The 15348-nt window shown below is 41.4% G+C and overlaps 1 protein-coding gene and 1 pseudogene across 3 annotated transcripts in view; both read left to right on the plus strand.

Moving 5' to 3' along the window:
* Positions 1 to 15348, plus strand: part of LOC115755971 (alanine--tRNA ligase) — a 78776-nt gene that overhangs the window by 60462 nt on the left and 2966 nt on the right. Inside the window, exons 1-4 of one of the 3 annotated variants that reach the window (XM_030695623.2) lie at positions 13566 to 13744; positions 14018 to 14164; positions 14293 to 14405; positions 14824 to 14913. The exons of the other annotated variants lie outside the window; for them this stretch is intronic. Coding sequence (XP_030551483.1) covers positions 13661 to 13744; positions 14018 to 14164; positions 14293 to 14405; positions 14824 to 14913 — 434 coding nt within the window. The 5' untranslated portion in view covers positions 13566 to 13660. Of the gene's footprint in view, positions 1 to 13565; positions 13745 to 14017; positions 14165 to 14292; positions 14406 to 14823; positions 14914 to 15348 lie in introns of those variants that run through there. 3 annotated transcript variants of the gene reach the window in all.
* Positions 6878 to 7033, plus strand: LOC115755978 (annotated as a pseudogene).

Genomic DNA, 15348 nt, shown 5'->3' on the forward strand with positions numbered 1-15348 from the left:
GTTTCGTGAGTTTTGGCGTGGTTGTTGTGGGTGGTATTCCGTTTAAGCTACATCCGGTGCAATTGAGCTGAGCGACATTTCAGGGTGGTCGTCCGCTCCATCCCACAGCTTGTCTTGATTGATTGTGACTCTGGTGGCCTCTTGTGGAACTCTTACTACTTGTTATACTCGTGTCTTGCTTCCATGTCTCTATGGCTGAAAGGATTGATTGTTTCAAGGATTCTCTTGCCTCTGTGGCCCTTAGCAAAGGCAAACACACCGAGGTAAATCCCTCTCTTCCTGTTATTATGGCCCGTGATGCTAGTGTCGAGATCGTATCCGGATTGGGGAAGAATATAGACTCTACGAGTAGAGGTGCTTCTGATATAAATGTTGTTGGCCAAATGGCTGGTGTGGATAAAGCACCTGGTATTGCTCATAAGCCCGGTAGGAGTCATAGTAGGGAAGGCCTCTTTCAAGAAAGTCCTCCCAACCCCTTTGTATATAGATTCTCAAGCTAAGATGCCCGACAATGGCCCATCTGTTGTGAAAGTTGTTGGGGGTAAACATAGTCATAGCAGGGGTACGACTTATGTTGAAGCCACTCGACTTGGTGTTAAAAGCCAACAATCTCAACCCCGCTCTTAGGCTACCGTAGCAAGATCAATGGAGAAGGGATACAATCTGTCATATGTGCCTCCCGCTAATGAAAATGGTAGGCCTGTGGTGGATATCTCGACAGCTATAATTGAGGATGATAATCATATATGGAAGGAGTGTCTAGTAGGCTATTTCATTGGTCGAAAGCTAGCTTTTAAGTTAACGGAAGAAGCTATTAGGAAAGCTTGGGGCAACCACGTGATGGATGTCAGAATAAATGAGAATGGATTCTTTTTTTTCCACATCCCGGATGATACCTTTCGGTGTAAGGTCCTTGACGGAGGTCCAATCACAGTGCTTAAGGTCTCTATATTGCTCCAACAGTGGTATCCCAAGCTGGAACTAAAGAAAGGTCAACATAAGGCATTACCAACCTAGGTTAGGCTACAATCAATACTATATGCTTTATGGTCCGCTTCTAGTATAAGTGCTATTGCTAGTGCACTAGGCAAACCTTTATTTGTTGATGTGTAGACAGAACAAATGAAGAGAATCTTTTATGCTAGAGTATGCATTGAAATCATGGCTACTCAACCTCTTCTTGATTCGGTTGATATCCGTTGGGATGTAGAGATTACTACTATCGAAGTTAAATATGAATGGAGACCTCTGTCCTGTTGTGTCTGTGGGTGCTTTGGGCATAAAAAGGACACTCCCGGTCATCTTTGTCACACGGCCACCCCTTCTCCTATGGGTGTTGCGTCTGCCTCGTTTGTTGTTAAGTTAGTCTCTCTTGCTCGGACACAAGCTGAAGATAAATGGGAGCAGGTGAAGAGTAAATCAAGCTCATCTAAAATTAGGGTGAATGTGGATATGCTCGCTGATGCAAGACAGGTCCCTGTCAAGCACAAAATTGGCATTGCTAATGCGGGGGTGTAGAATAATCCACTTTGTGCTGGGAGCCCTCATTCCGAATCTATAGCTTTATCGGAATCTAAGGAAGATGGCATTGAAGTGGCTAGTAATATTGGCGGTGAAGTAGAGGATGACCCCCTCCCCCTTTCCTCCCCACACTCGATCTAGGGCCATTGTCATTGCTCTGACTTTTGATCTACGAGAACAGCACAAGGAGCCTTTTATTCCTCGGATACCTTCTATTAATAGCGCAGAAAGCAGTCCATCTTCTTCCAAAACTGCTAACCCCAAATCCAAGAAGAAGTAGGGTAAGAAAAAATGGTCCCGACCCATCTAGAGCCTTTGTTTATATATGTTTTTTGGCTTTTGGAATATTAGGGGTCTTGTTGACCCTATTAAACAAGTGGAAGTTAGGTCTTTTGTTAAATATAATCGCCTTTCTTGCATCGATATTTTGGAGATAAAGGTTAACCCTTCTTTCTTTTTAAACATTACTACTGTCTTAATTCCGGGCTGGAGGTGGACTAATAATTATGAACACTCCTCCCGTGGGAGGATATGGTTTGGTTGGGATCCGCCGTTGGTTGAATGTGTGGTTCTCTCATCTTCTGCTCAAGTAATTCATGGCATAGTGAGAATTTTAACATGGAACAAGACCTGCTTAGTCTTGGTGGTGTATGGGGATCATACGTTTATATTACATAGGTCATTGTGGTCGGATCTTGTGCGGTTTAGCTCTTGTGAGGAGCCCTGGTTGGTTGCTGGAGACTTCAACGCCATTCGTGACCACTCGGACAAAATAGGAAGCTCAATCGGTTGGATTCCAGCCTTTGAAGAACTTGGTGACTAGTTAATTCAAGCTGGACTTGATGACCTCGGGTATGTGGGGCACGGATATACTTGGTCTACATCATCGGGTACATCTCATAAGCAAAGGAAAATTGATCGGGTTCTAGTCAATGATTTTTGGACTTCTGCTTTTTCCTTCTCGGAGGCAATATTTCGGCTCCGGGAGGTCTCGGACCATTGCCCGATGGTGGTAAGAGTAGTGCCACCCCCTATGCTCGGGAAACCCTTTAAATTTTTCAACTGCTGGATATCTCACCCTTCTTATGCAGACTTAGTTTCTCGGGTGTGGCTTTCTTGGGTTGAAGGAATACCTATGTTTGTTTTGTGTCCGAAGTTGAAGATCCTTAAAGGGAAGCTTAAACAACTCAATAGCGAATTCTTTTCCGATATCTCCTCTCGTACTACGCAAGCCAGGTTGGCCCTTACAGCTGCCTAAGATGCTCTTGTCGATGACCCTCGGAACCTTGAACTTGCGGACCTTGAAAAGGTACAGCTCAGAAACTTCACGGTACTCGGACTCCAAGAAGAATCCTTCTTCAAGCAAAAATCTAGAATTAATTGGCTCAAGGAGGGGAACCTAAATACGAAGTACTTCCACCACTTCGTTAATAAACGACATCTTAAAAATTGTATTGTGTCCATCACCGATGCTGAAGGCACTGTTATTACTAAACCAGCTCTAATTCATCGGCATGTGGTACAAGACTTTGAAGCTCTCCTTTCCAATGGCCCTCCTACTACTTGTCAAGGTGTCTTGCAGATCGGGCCTTTCATTGAGCATAGGTTGGATGTCAACCAAGTGCACTCCCTATCCAGGCAAGTCACGGATGAGGAGATACGAGATTCCATCTTCTTGTTGGCTAGAGGTAAAGCCCCGGAACCGGATAGCTATAATGTTGATTTTTTTCTAAAATCTTGGGATGTTGTAGGGCCTTCAGTTTTGTTGGCGGTAAAAGATTTTTTTGACTCTGGAAAGCTACTGAAGGAGACTAATACTACCATCCTCTCCCTAGTTCTCAAGATTCCCAACACTTCGAGGATGGATGGTTTTCATCCTATTGCCTACCGTAATACGATCTATAAATGTATCATGAAGATCCTAGCTAACCAGATTGCTAGTGTTTTGCCATCCATTATTAGTCGGCCTCAAAATGCGTTTGTTAAAGGAAGAAGAATAAGCAATAATATCATGTTGGCTTAGGAACTTTTTGCGGGGTTCCAGCACGATCCTTACCTCCCAAAATGTGCTATTAAAGTTGACTTTCGAAAGGCGTATGATACTTTAGACTGGGAATTTCTTCAATTGTCTTTGCAAGCTTTTGGTTTTGCCACCATATTTATTAGGTGGGTTATGGAATGTGTCACTACTCCGAAGTTCTTTATTGCTATCAATGGAGAATTACATGGTTTTTTCTCTAGCAGTAGAGGTATTCGGCGGGGAGACCCGATGTCCCCTTATCTCTTCACTTTTATCATGGAAGTTTTCTCTGGTATTATTAGTGCTAAGACATCATCCCCTGGATTTAAATTCTTTTGGCGTTGCAAGTCCTCTCGGTTGTCGTACCTATTTTTTACTGATGATGTGGTGTTATTTTCCGAGGCAAATATAGTTTCCACAACATTGCTTAAGGAGGCTTTGGACATCTTCTCAAGCTGCTCCGGTTTGATGCCTAATGCTGCAAAAAGTGAGCTGTTCTTTTCGGGTGGATTGATGGACCTCCATGATAGCATCCAGCTCTTGTTTTGTTTCCATGAAGGTACGCTACCTTTCCGATACCTTGGAGTATCAATCATTTCCTCTCGGTTGAGTAAGGCAGATTGTGTTGCTTTGGTTAATACTATAACAGCTAGAGCTCGATCTTGGTCCCAACGCTTTCTCTGTTTTGTTGACCGTTTGCAACTCATTAAATCAGTTTTACATGCCATTCATGTCTTTTGGGCGAGTGTATTTAACCTTCCAAAATCTGTTATCTCCCGAATTGAGCTTATCATGAGGCAATTTCTATGGAAAGGTCCTGAATTGGGAGTAGGAGGAGCTAAAGTTCCTTAGGTTGAGATCTGTCTTCCTAAGGAAGAAGGGGGATTGGGTATCCGTAGACTCCTTAATTGTAATAAGGCTCTTGCTCTGAAGCATATTTGTATTCTATTTAATGACAAAGAATCTTTATAGTGCAAATGGATACATTCCACATTTTGAAAGAACAAGAATTTTTGGGTTGTCTCTAAACCTACGTTTTATTCTTGGTCCTGGAAGAAGTCGATGGATTTGCGGGCTGAGTCTTATATGCACTTTAAATGGAGAATCAAAAATGGCTTCTCCACATCTTTTTGGTTTGATGCGTGGCATAACCTTAGCCCGCTGTATAGATTATTCACCAATCGAGAAATATTCTATTCTGGTGTCCCTCGCAATGCATTTGTGCTTGACTTCTTCACATCCTTTTGGCAGCCATCCTCTGTCCCGGAAACATTCACAGGTTGGGGTGTTGCTGCTCCGGTGTTTATTGAAGATAGAGAGGATAACATGATTTGGCAAGGCAACTCCTCTAGTTCCTTCTCTGTTTCGTCGGCCTGGGAAACTATTAGAGCACAGGGTCAAGTGGTTTTTTGGCATTCATTTATTTGGGATAAAGCCATTGCACCGAGACACGCCTTTCTATTGTGGCTTGCATCTCGTAATCGATTGCCAACTCAAGTGGTGTTGCTCAATTATCATAGAATCACTAAAGGTTTATGTGCCTTTTGCAATTGTAGACCCGATTCCATAGACCATATGTTTTTGGATGTTCTGTTACATCTTCACTTGCATTATTCTGGGCTTCTAATTGTAATATCGCGTGGGTCAACCAGGCATGGCAGGATTTTTTACGTTGGATTATCCCTCGGTTGGGTGGCCATTCTTTCCCTCAATGCATTGCACATTTCTCTCTCGGAGCGCTATGTCACCTCATTTGGACGGAAAGAAACAGCATCTTATTTAGGCAGAAGACGGTGTTTATACCGGGTATCATCGAGCATCTACTAAAGATAATAAGGGACAAAGGACTCATCTTTGGCTGCATTAAGGACAATCGACGCAACAGGCGTATCCAGTCAAAGTGGGGTATATCCTTTTCCATCTTCGGGGACCGAGCGGAGTTGTCTTAATATATTGTCCCTTATTTTTTCATGCTTTTCTGCTTGGCTTGGCCATTTTTTAGGCCTTTTATATTCGGTGACTTATTTACTAGTACGTGTATCTAGTCCGGCCAAGTGTGTTTTTGTATAGTTTTCTTTTATGCCTATACAACTTTGTACCGATTAACACATATCCGTGTTTCTACGAGTACGAGGTTTGTATTTGGTTTCTTTTGTAAGTAGCGCTTTTGAAAAGTCAATATACACCTTACCTTACCAAAAACAAAAACAAAAACAAAACAACTGCGAAAGCATTTGCCAAGGATGCTTTCATTAATCAATAATGAAAGTTGGGGGCTTGAAGACGATTTGATACCGTCCTAATCTCAACCATAAACAATACCGACTAGGGATCGACGGATGTTGCTTTTAGGACTTTGCCGGCACCTTATGAGAAATCAAATTTTTTGGGTTCCGAGGGGAGTATGGTCGCAAGGCTGAAACTTAAAGGAATTAACGGAATGACACCACCAGGAGTGGAGCCTGCGGCTTAATTTGACTCAACACGAGGAAACTTACCAGGTCTAGACATAGTAAGGATTGACGGACCGAGAGCTCTTTCTTGATTCTATGGGTGGTGGTGCATGGCTATTCTTAGTTGGTAGAGCGATTTGTCCGGTTAATTTCGATAACGGGCGAGACCTCGGCCTTCTAACTAGCTATGTGGATGTACATCTCCACGACCAGCTTCTTAGAGGCATTATGGCCGCTTAGGCCAAGGAAGTTTGAGGCAATAACAGGTCTATGATGTCCTTAGATGTTCGGGGCCACATGCACACTACACCGATGTATTCAACGAGTCTATAGCCTTGGCCGACAGGCCTAGGTAATCTTTGGAATTTCATCGTGATGGGGATAGATCATTGCAATTGTTGGTCTTCAACGATGAATTCCTAGTAAGCGCGAGTCATCAGCTCGCGTTGACTACGTCCTTGCCCTTTGTACACACCGTCCGTCGCTTCTACCAATTGAATGGTCCGGTGAAGTGTTCGGATCGCGGCGACGTGGGCGGTTCGCCGCCAATGACGTTGCGAGAAGTCCACCGAACCTTATCATTTATAGGAAGGAGAAGTCGTAACAAGGTTTCCATAGGTGAACCTACGGGAGGATCATTGTCGAATGTTGCCTAGCGGAATGACCAGAGAACTCGTAACGAACTCAATGGGGCCGATGGGTCTTTTCCCACCGTCCCTCGACGCCGGGATCGCATAGGCACCTAGAGCGCTCGGGCTTTCTCAGCAACACAACAAACCCCAGCGCGGAATGCGCCAAGGAACTTGAACAAGAGAGCGGTGCTCCTATCACTCCGGACATGGTGCATGCTTGGGATGCCATGCAATCTCCTATTATTCATAACGACTCTCAACAACGGATATCCCGGCTCTCGCATCGATGAAGAATGTAGTGAACTATGATACTTGGTGTGAATTCTAGAGTCCCGTGAACCATCAAGTCTTTGAATGTAAGTTCAGCCCGAAGCCATTCGGTCGAGGGTATGTTTGCCTGGGTGTTACACACGCCGTTGCCCCTAATCCCTCGCCTTTAATTGGGCAGGCAGAACTCAGGTGCATATGTTGGCCTACCGCGACAATCTCGTCCCAGTTGGCCCAAAATCGAGCACTGGAGCGATCGGTACCACGACATTCGATGGTTAATGAGACCCCAATGATCAATGTCATGCATGTCGCCCGTGCGGGCGCTCCGCGAATCTACTCTTTACTAACGCGATCCCAGGTCAAGTGGGGCTACCCACTAAGTTTAACCATATCAATAAGCGGAGAAAAAGAAACTAACAAGGATTCCCCTAGTAACGACAAGTGAACCGGGAAGAGCCTAGCATGAGAATTGAGCGCCCTTGGCGTTCGAATTGTAGTCTGGAGAAGCATCCTCAACAACGGACCGGGCCCAAGTTCCTTGGAAGGGGGCACTAGAGAGGGTGAGAGCCTCATTGTGTCCGGACTCTGTCGCACCACGAGGCACCATCGGCGAGTCGGGTTGTTTGGGAATGCAGCCATAATCGGGCGGTAAATTCCATCCAAGGTAAAATATGGGTGAGAGACCGATTGCAAACAAGTACAACGAGGGAAAGATGAAAAGGACTTTGAAAAGAGAGTCAAAGAGTGCTTCAAATTGTCGAGAGGGAAGCGGATGGGGGCCGGCTATGTGCCTCGAATGATTATGCCCCGAACGGATATGTCCCAACCAGGCCGGGCTGAGTTGGTTCCCTTTTTATTTTTATTTTTTGAATCAATCCATAATAGTGCATAGCTATTAACATGTTTCATATTTCTTGTCCATGATCACTAAGGACCAAGTATATTAGGTCGGTTTCCATAGCTTAGCTCAATTGTAACCAAACATGCACAAAACGAAACTAGGTTATGTTCTTAAACGAACCCATCGTCAGAAAACCAGGCTCCGACCATACAGAAAACGAAAAAGCCACACCCAAAATGACTCCAAGAAAACAATCGCTTTGTTTTTAACTAGCATTGAGAGGAAATGTCACAGCATTCATCAAAAACGCTATTACAGAGAGGCAAAAGAGAAAGTCTCACGCGGAAGAGGTGGTGGATAGGGGTGAGCATGGTTCTAGAGTAAAACCGAGAACCCGAAACCGGAACCCGTAGGATCTGGTTTAGTTCCGTGTTCTAAGGTATGCGGGGTAGGTTCCGGGTTTCAAAAATTGAGGAACCTATTCCAACGGGTAGGTTCCAGGTTCCACTACCTAGAACCCGGAACTTGGAACCTAGACCCTAGATCCTGAAATAAATTTTTATATTTTTCTTGGTATATATTTTTGCATGGTCCTACAATGTTCTATGGCATTTGATGATGAGTGTATAATGTGGAGCCAAACAAATTTTTAGGTTTCGGGTTCAAAAAAATGATGAACATGTTTCAATATATTGGTTTCGGGTTCTAAATGTAACCTGTACGGAACCTAAAACCACTTACCTCTACTTTTTATTAAATGTCGTAGCGTTCATCCTCTTTTTGCGTAACTAAAAATGAAAAAATAAAATAAAATAAAATAAATTGATAGGTTCTCGGGTACTTTGAAACCGACCTTAAAACTTGTGACGGGGTAGGTTCCGGGTTCGAAGGTATGATGGGTAGGTTTCGGGTTCCAAAAAATGAGGAACCTGTTCCAACGGGTAGGTTCCAGGTTCTAGGTGAAACATGTAAGGAACCTGGAGCCGTTCGCCTCTAGTGGTGGATATCCATGGAAGATTATAGACAGTGAGAAGCGCAACGTAGGAAAAAATGCCAACGCCTCCACTCCTCTTCGTCTTTCTCTTGGTCAAAGCCATCCTCTCGCACTCAACCAAATATCTAGCATAAACCATCGGACAAAACGACCCACATTAGTCTTGAAGCCAGCTCATTACTAGGTACGTCTCCAAGATCGATGGTGACTAAACCAACGAATTCAAGACAGACGAGAAAGATCTGAGCGGGTTGTAAGCGAGGGAGCTGGCGCGGGGAGGGAGAAATGGTGAGCGGTTGTCGATGACGCCCAGCGGAGGTCTCAGAGAGAGAAGTGGCGGGTTCTTGTTGATGTGATGGAAGAGAGAGAGAGAGAGCAAGTTCAAAGAGGAGAGAGAAAGGGTTGTCATCTCTCTACTTAGGGTTTTTGGCTGACCGAAAGCTTGAAGGTGAGCGAGACGCCGTGGTAGGCTTTTTAAATTTTGGGCCTAAGTTAGGGTCTAATGGTATCGGCTTGTATTGAAACAATATCGGTGTTACGCTCGAAAATTTCCTAAATTTTCAGGCCGTGCCGAATTGGGTCGGTTCGGGCCGGGCTAGCACTTTTTTTGTTTGACAGCCCTAAGTAATATAGATAGCCCGAACACATGTGTTTGGATTATCTAGCACGGGTTAAGGTCTATCTAGGCTAGACTAGGGATCCCAGCGTCCATGCGTAAGTTAGTAGCACCGGAATAGGGTATTTGTATTTAGAAAAAATCAAATCATATTTTCCTTTTCACAAGACAAAAAATATTTTTAAGTTCTTTTTTTAGGTTTCAGTTAAACACCGAAAAATATTATTATTTTCTTGAAAAGGGACTTCCTAAAAATAATCTCCAGTCATGTAACATTTTTCGTGAAACAAACGAAGTTTAAATATTTCATAATCGGTAGTCCGCCGCTATTCATTCAACTGTAAACGTAATCCATGTGATTAACTTTTTTTTACTTTTTATATTTCACTAAAATTAAATCTTGCGACGGATGCACTTTTGACTTATTGTAACAGCCGCAGCTTTCACGGCATCCCTCCTTTGGCAAATGGATTCACGTATAGTTATTATTATTATTATTATTATTATTTTGTAAGTTGTTAAAATCAGAAGAATGTTTTCAAATCATGACGGAGAGAGAAAAAATTGGTTAGTTTGTGCTTTTATTGAAACATCATGATTAGGGCTTTTGGCGCTTAGACTTTGGATACAATCTACATTTTGGAATCTTGAACCTAAGTGCTCGCGTGGCATGTTATTAGTTATACTTTATATTTGTCGTTGCCGGCGAATTAACTGGCACAAGAATAATATTTCCAATTTATAAGTAGTAGACGACTTAAAAGGGACATGGCAAGGATGTACTTAAGGTGAAGAAGCTAAAAAAGAAGCTCATAAAAAATAAAAAAGTAAGAAATGAAATGAAAGAGGAAGAGTTAAAAATACCTCGATATCGATGAGTACCGTATCTATGCTTATAATGTCATTATTTTTTTTTTAAGTAAAACATGTTTCAAAATCGAGAAATTATAATTTCATATTTCGCTTATTTCAAGTAAAATTTGCAATTTCTAAAAAATGTTTTACAAAAATTTATTTTTTGACGAAATGGCAATATTTTCTTATATTTGACTAAAATCTTAAATTATTTTTTGTGGATTGAAAAGGACAACCTGCTTTTATCTTCCTTATTTTCCTAAAGGGACGAGCTTTACTGCGCGATAAAAGGCTACAGATGTTGCATCATCAAATTTTAATTTTAAGTTTTATTGGATTAAATTTTTTATAACATTAATATGTTTATAGATTGTAAACAACTTATCTTTTTCCTTCTTATGATTTTTCTATCAGCATTTCTTTTTCCTTAAGGTTGAAAGAAGTGTCCCAATTGAAAAAAAAAATGAAATTATTATAATTTTTTATATGTTATGCGATAATCCTAATCGTGAATTGAACGACTTGCCTTGTTTTGATCGATGGTTCACCACCCGGGGCGAACAAACCAAGCTAGCTTCCTTTTTTCACCTTATGATAATAGCTAACTATTTAAGGAGACCTGTTCCATTTGTTTTTTTTTTTTTGCGTGTCGCATTCGCAATGTCCTTCTCGTATGCATTTTTCTTTTGATTTTTCCACCTGCATTCAGTTTGTGCATATCTTGTCCACCCATCTAGAATAAAATGAGGTGAGACCAGAAAATTTTTCAACATGTTGAAGCACACATACGCCAAGCTGCTGTTTTTTTGTTTCTCGCATCCCATTCGACCCCGAAGCATTAATGTTTCTCGAAATCTTCGACTTTAAAGATGGAAAGTGTTCCAAATTCATCTCTTGCCTCAGGGACCCGGACCCGGACCCGGACCCGATCCCCCCAAGATCTTGGACCAAGGTGCCAAGGGCCCAACGCTTGGGTGTCGGGGTACTACGTACAGGCTTTAGGGGACTCTGGCCCAACCGCCGAGGTACCCAAACTCGGCACTAGGGTTTTGCCCGCAGGAGCCAAAGTTTCTTGGGCTCTCGTCAGGAACCGGGCATAGGCACTGGAGCCGAGTACTCGGAGTAGGCACCGAGGTCTTGGACCCATACTTGAGGGACTTAGTCGTGGCCACCAATGGCTTTAGTATAGGCATCAAGGTCCCGTGCTCAAGCGCCGAAGTCTAATCGTACTTTGAAAAAATGATTTCTGATTTTTAGAAGAGAAAATTAAATTTCCTAATTTAAGTACATGATTTCTGTCAACTCATTTTCCCAAGCAATCAAAATGTCCGAAAATGAGGAAAATGTTTTTCGACTGTAAGTTTTCTACGAAACAAATGGTAATCTTCAAATCCCTTTTATCGGGCTTCAACTCCTCTAGCAATGAATACCTTTCATATTTTTGGGAACTAAGCTTGCCGTGAATCAAAATGAAATCAAAAGGGTGGCACTAATTTCGCACCCATTTTGACTAAAGCACTCTATTCTTATGTTAACTAGCCAAATTACTTTCATATACAAGGATTTGGTTCAATATTTATAAGTAAAATTACCCCCCCTCTCTCTCTCTTAATAAAACTATAGCCGTGTTAATTCCACTTCTACATTGACTCAATCCACACCCTACTGAAGTAAAATGACAAAAGTGCCCAAGCATTGATATTGTTCATCTTCTTCCTTCGTTCTCTAGCTTCTCCCTTGTTCATCAAATTTTTTTTTTTTTTTTGGGGTAAAGGTTTGTAAAAAACAAAAATCAACTAATTTGTCTTCTAGCATATGCTTTCTGCCATTTCTTCGATTCTTGGTAGAGTTTGAACTAGTGATGGCGGGAGAGAGTGAATTGCTTTATAGCACATTTGAACCATTTCAAGTTTCGACCCAAAAAAAAAAAAACAAAAATGTCATTTCAAGTAGACTTATATGCAGGAATTGATCGATTTTTTTTTTTGTATTTTTTTTTTTTCATTCATCTTAGGGAGGCAACTTTATTGTCCCCTTCAAGGACTATCTTTCGAAAACCTTCATCATCTGCAAGTGCACTTTGCACACAAGCAAATTTGATTTATCACAAACACCAGACGGCTACAGATTCCTCGTCACAATTGAGATCCTCGTAGCAATCATCCGTTGCTTGGCCAACGAGTTGCTTCTACCTACATCATCCATCACCACTACTCAAATTCTCGGCCAAGTTCGCCATCTTTGTGAGCACCGCAGCTGCACCGCTTGTCTAAACATTTTTCAAGGATGACGATGTTTTTTGTTTGCTCATTTTTATAAGCGATACAGAAGATTGTTTTTAGGGAAATGTTTTTCAAATAATTCATTTTTCATTAAACAAACGGAGCTTACCACATGAGTTGTCCCTTGAGACTCTAAATCCGTACTACATAAATAGTAATAGATTTATCATGTTGTATTGTACTAGATTATTGATTACATCAAATTTGTGTTGCGCTATCTAACAAGTTAAACATTAGAGACACCACACATGTAAAAACTCATAATTTTCTGAGCTTTCTTTATAAATATCAGAAATATTTTTATCTTTTAGGGTATTTTGTTTTTGGTCAAGATTTTTGCAGTATTATTTTTCGAGATAAAGCAAATCACATGCATACATAGATTTATTTGAAATCAGTTACAGAAAAATGAAATCAACACATACGAATAATGATATCTTCATGTGAGCATTCAATATATATGTGTCACGATATTAGTAGTCATCGCAACCGCAAAAGTTCACACCACAATGTGGAGTTCATAGGTTTTTAAGGAAAAAAAAGTGAATTTATCACTAAAAATCTCAAACTATACTGTATTATATGTTTTTGTGATGCCAATAATCTCAAAATTATATATGTGTGACATATTTACTCTCTCCACCAAAGTTCTGTCAATGACCACTACTCAAAATCTACCTATATGGACGACGGAAAGTAACATTGTTGATCTTGATATGATGCCCACCTAGCTTAAATAAAATGAAAATGTTGCTTTGGCTAAAAAATCATCTAACGGAATCATAATGAGAGTAAACGTATCACACGCGAGTTTGAAATTTTTGACGTCATAGGAAAAAATTTATGATAAATATGTCACAATGATCATAGTTTTGAGGGTATTCATGCTACGAAAAATTTAAGGTAAATATGTCACATGACATAATTTAGGTTTTTGGTGACTTTTATTTTAAAAATAAAATAAAATAAGAACAAAAGAGAAAAACCTCTTTTGGGCCGAGCCAATATAATGGACCGGTTGGGCCGAATCGTAGGATACCACGTGTCAGCCCATCATATTTGACTCTTCTGTTTCCTTCTCCGCCGTGAGCGGACTGAACACTTGAGAGCAAACAGCAATGGAGCCGCCAAACAATCGTGGCAACTCAATTCGAGAGCTGAAACTCGCTGGAAACCATGGATTCGCGCCCAACGAAGCTCGATTACTACGCCGACATGTGGAGGCTCCGCTCCAAGTCCACGATCGTCTCCTTCCTCAAGGTCAGTCGCTTCCCATTCCTCTGGCCTCTGAGAAATCCGAGGCTCGTGCATTTCGATTCGGCGCTTCGATTCTGCTTTCTGCATGTTGTTTCTCACCGGATAGCTACTTGGGTATTTCCGTTTTGGGGGGGATTTGTCTTGTAACTGCTGCAGCAAATGTAATCCCTGTGCGATCGAGTTGAGAAGTCTAGTTGATCAAATGTAATCCCTGTGCGATCAATCGGTGTTGAAGTTGACTTTTTTTTTTTTCTTGTCTATTCTGTTTTTGGGAAGGGCGATGATGGTAGGAGTGCTTTGGTACTGGACTCTACGATCTTTCATCCCCAAGGCGGCGGACAGCCGGCGGATACCGGCTTTATCGCGGTCGGGGATCAGGAGCTGAAGTTTGTCGTGGAAGATGTCCGGCTGAGAGATGGAATTGTACGACTCAAGGCACTTCGTCTTGTTATGCTTGTCGAATGCCCCTTTTTTTTTTCTTTTTTTTTTTTTGCAATTTCGTAATATTCAAGTTTTTGACGTTGGTTGAGTTGCTTCTCCTCCTCCTCTAGGTTTATCATTATGGTCACGTTGAGAATTTGGCTGGGAATGGTGTGGTGGAATTTGAGACAGGAAATGAGGTTCGCTTGCACGTGGACGAACCTAGGCGCAAGCTCAACTCCCGGTATCTTCATACGAGGAAATATCAAAGAGATAGTCTTGATGATCAGTGGATTTTTTTCCTTAATCATATGTTCCAACATGTTCGTGAAACATATAATATTTGTTATGTAACATAACTTTGTCCGCATATGGTTTTTTCTGCATCAAAAGAACCAGCATCCTATTTCCCCTGCGTTAGGCCTCACTATACAATATTCTGTCCTTGAATAGAATCCAAATCAAAAAAGAGTTTCACACTTGTCATGCTCATTTAATCATTACTTTCAGTACCTTGTTGCATCGCTGAAGTCTACATGATATGGAGTCAAAGTCGAACTCTACTACCTGCAGCTATCTCTTGGTTAATTTTTTGGGATTCCCTTTGGTGCTGTTTTGCCGTAATAATGTGGTCTATTTAAATGATCTGATGACTCAAGCAGGTTACATTCCGCTGGGCATTTACTGGATGTATGTATGAAGAATGTGGGACTTGATTTGGAGCCAGGCAAGGGTTACCATTTCCCGGATGGGTATGATCTATGTTAATTTAGTCCATCATATCTACCTTAAAAATCGCATGATATAGATATAAAGCCTTCAATAATTCAGTTATTGTGTGAGGACAATATGTAGTTTAAGCTTGGTAGTCATCATTTCTCATTGTGTATTACCCTGAACTTGATTTGATGCTATATGTGCATCATGTAATTTTGAGAACAATCACAACAAGAGTTCTAAAATACCTTGCCAAAGTGCAATTGAATTTAAAGCTTTTCATATTTTCAATTAAGTCCTCCAAGCTTTAGCAAATGTTTGATAAAGTCATTCTGTTAAAATTTGACAGATTCCTATACGTGGCAGTGCACTGACAGTCCTACGCATAGGATCCCCATGGAAGTTAACTAACCAATTTAATAAAGGACTTGTTTGATCTTTAGATGAAATTTTTAGGACTAATTTGCACC

The sequence above is a fragment of the Rhodamnia argentea genome, chromosome 6 (genome assembly GCF_020921035.1).
Source record: "Rhodamnia argentea isolate NSW1041297 chromosome 6, ASM2092103v1, whole genome shotgun sequence".
NCBI lineage: Eukaryota > Viridiplantae > Streptophyta > Magnoliopsida > Myrtales > Myrtaceae > Rhodamnia > Rhodamnia argentea.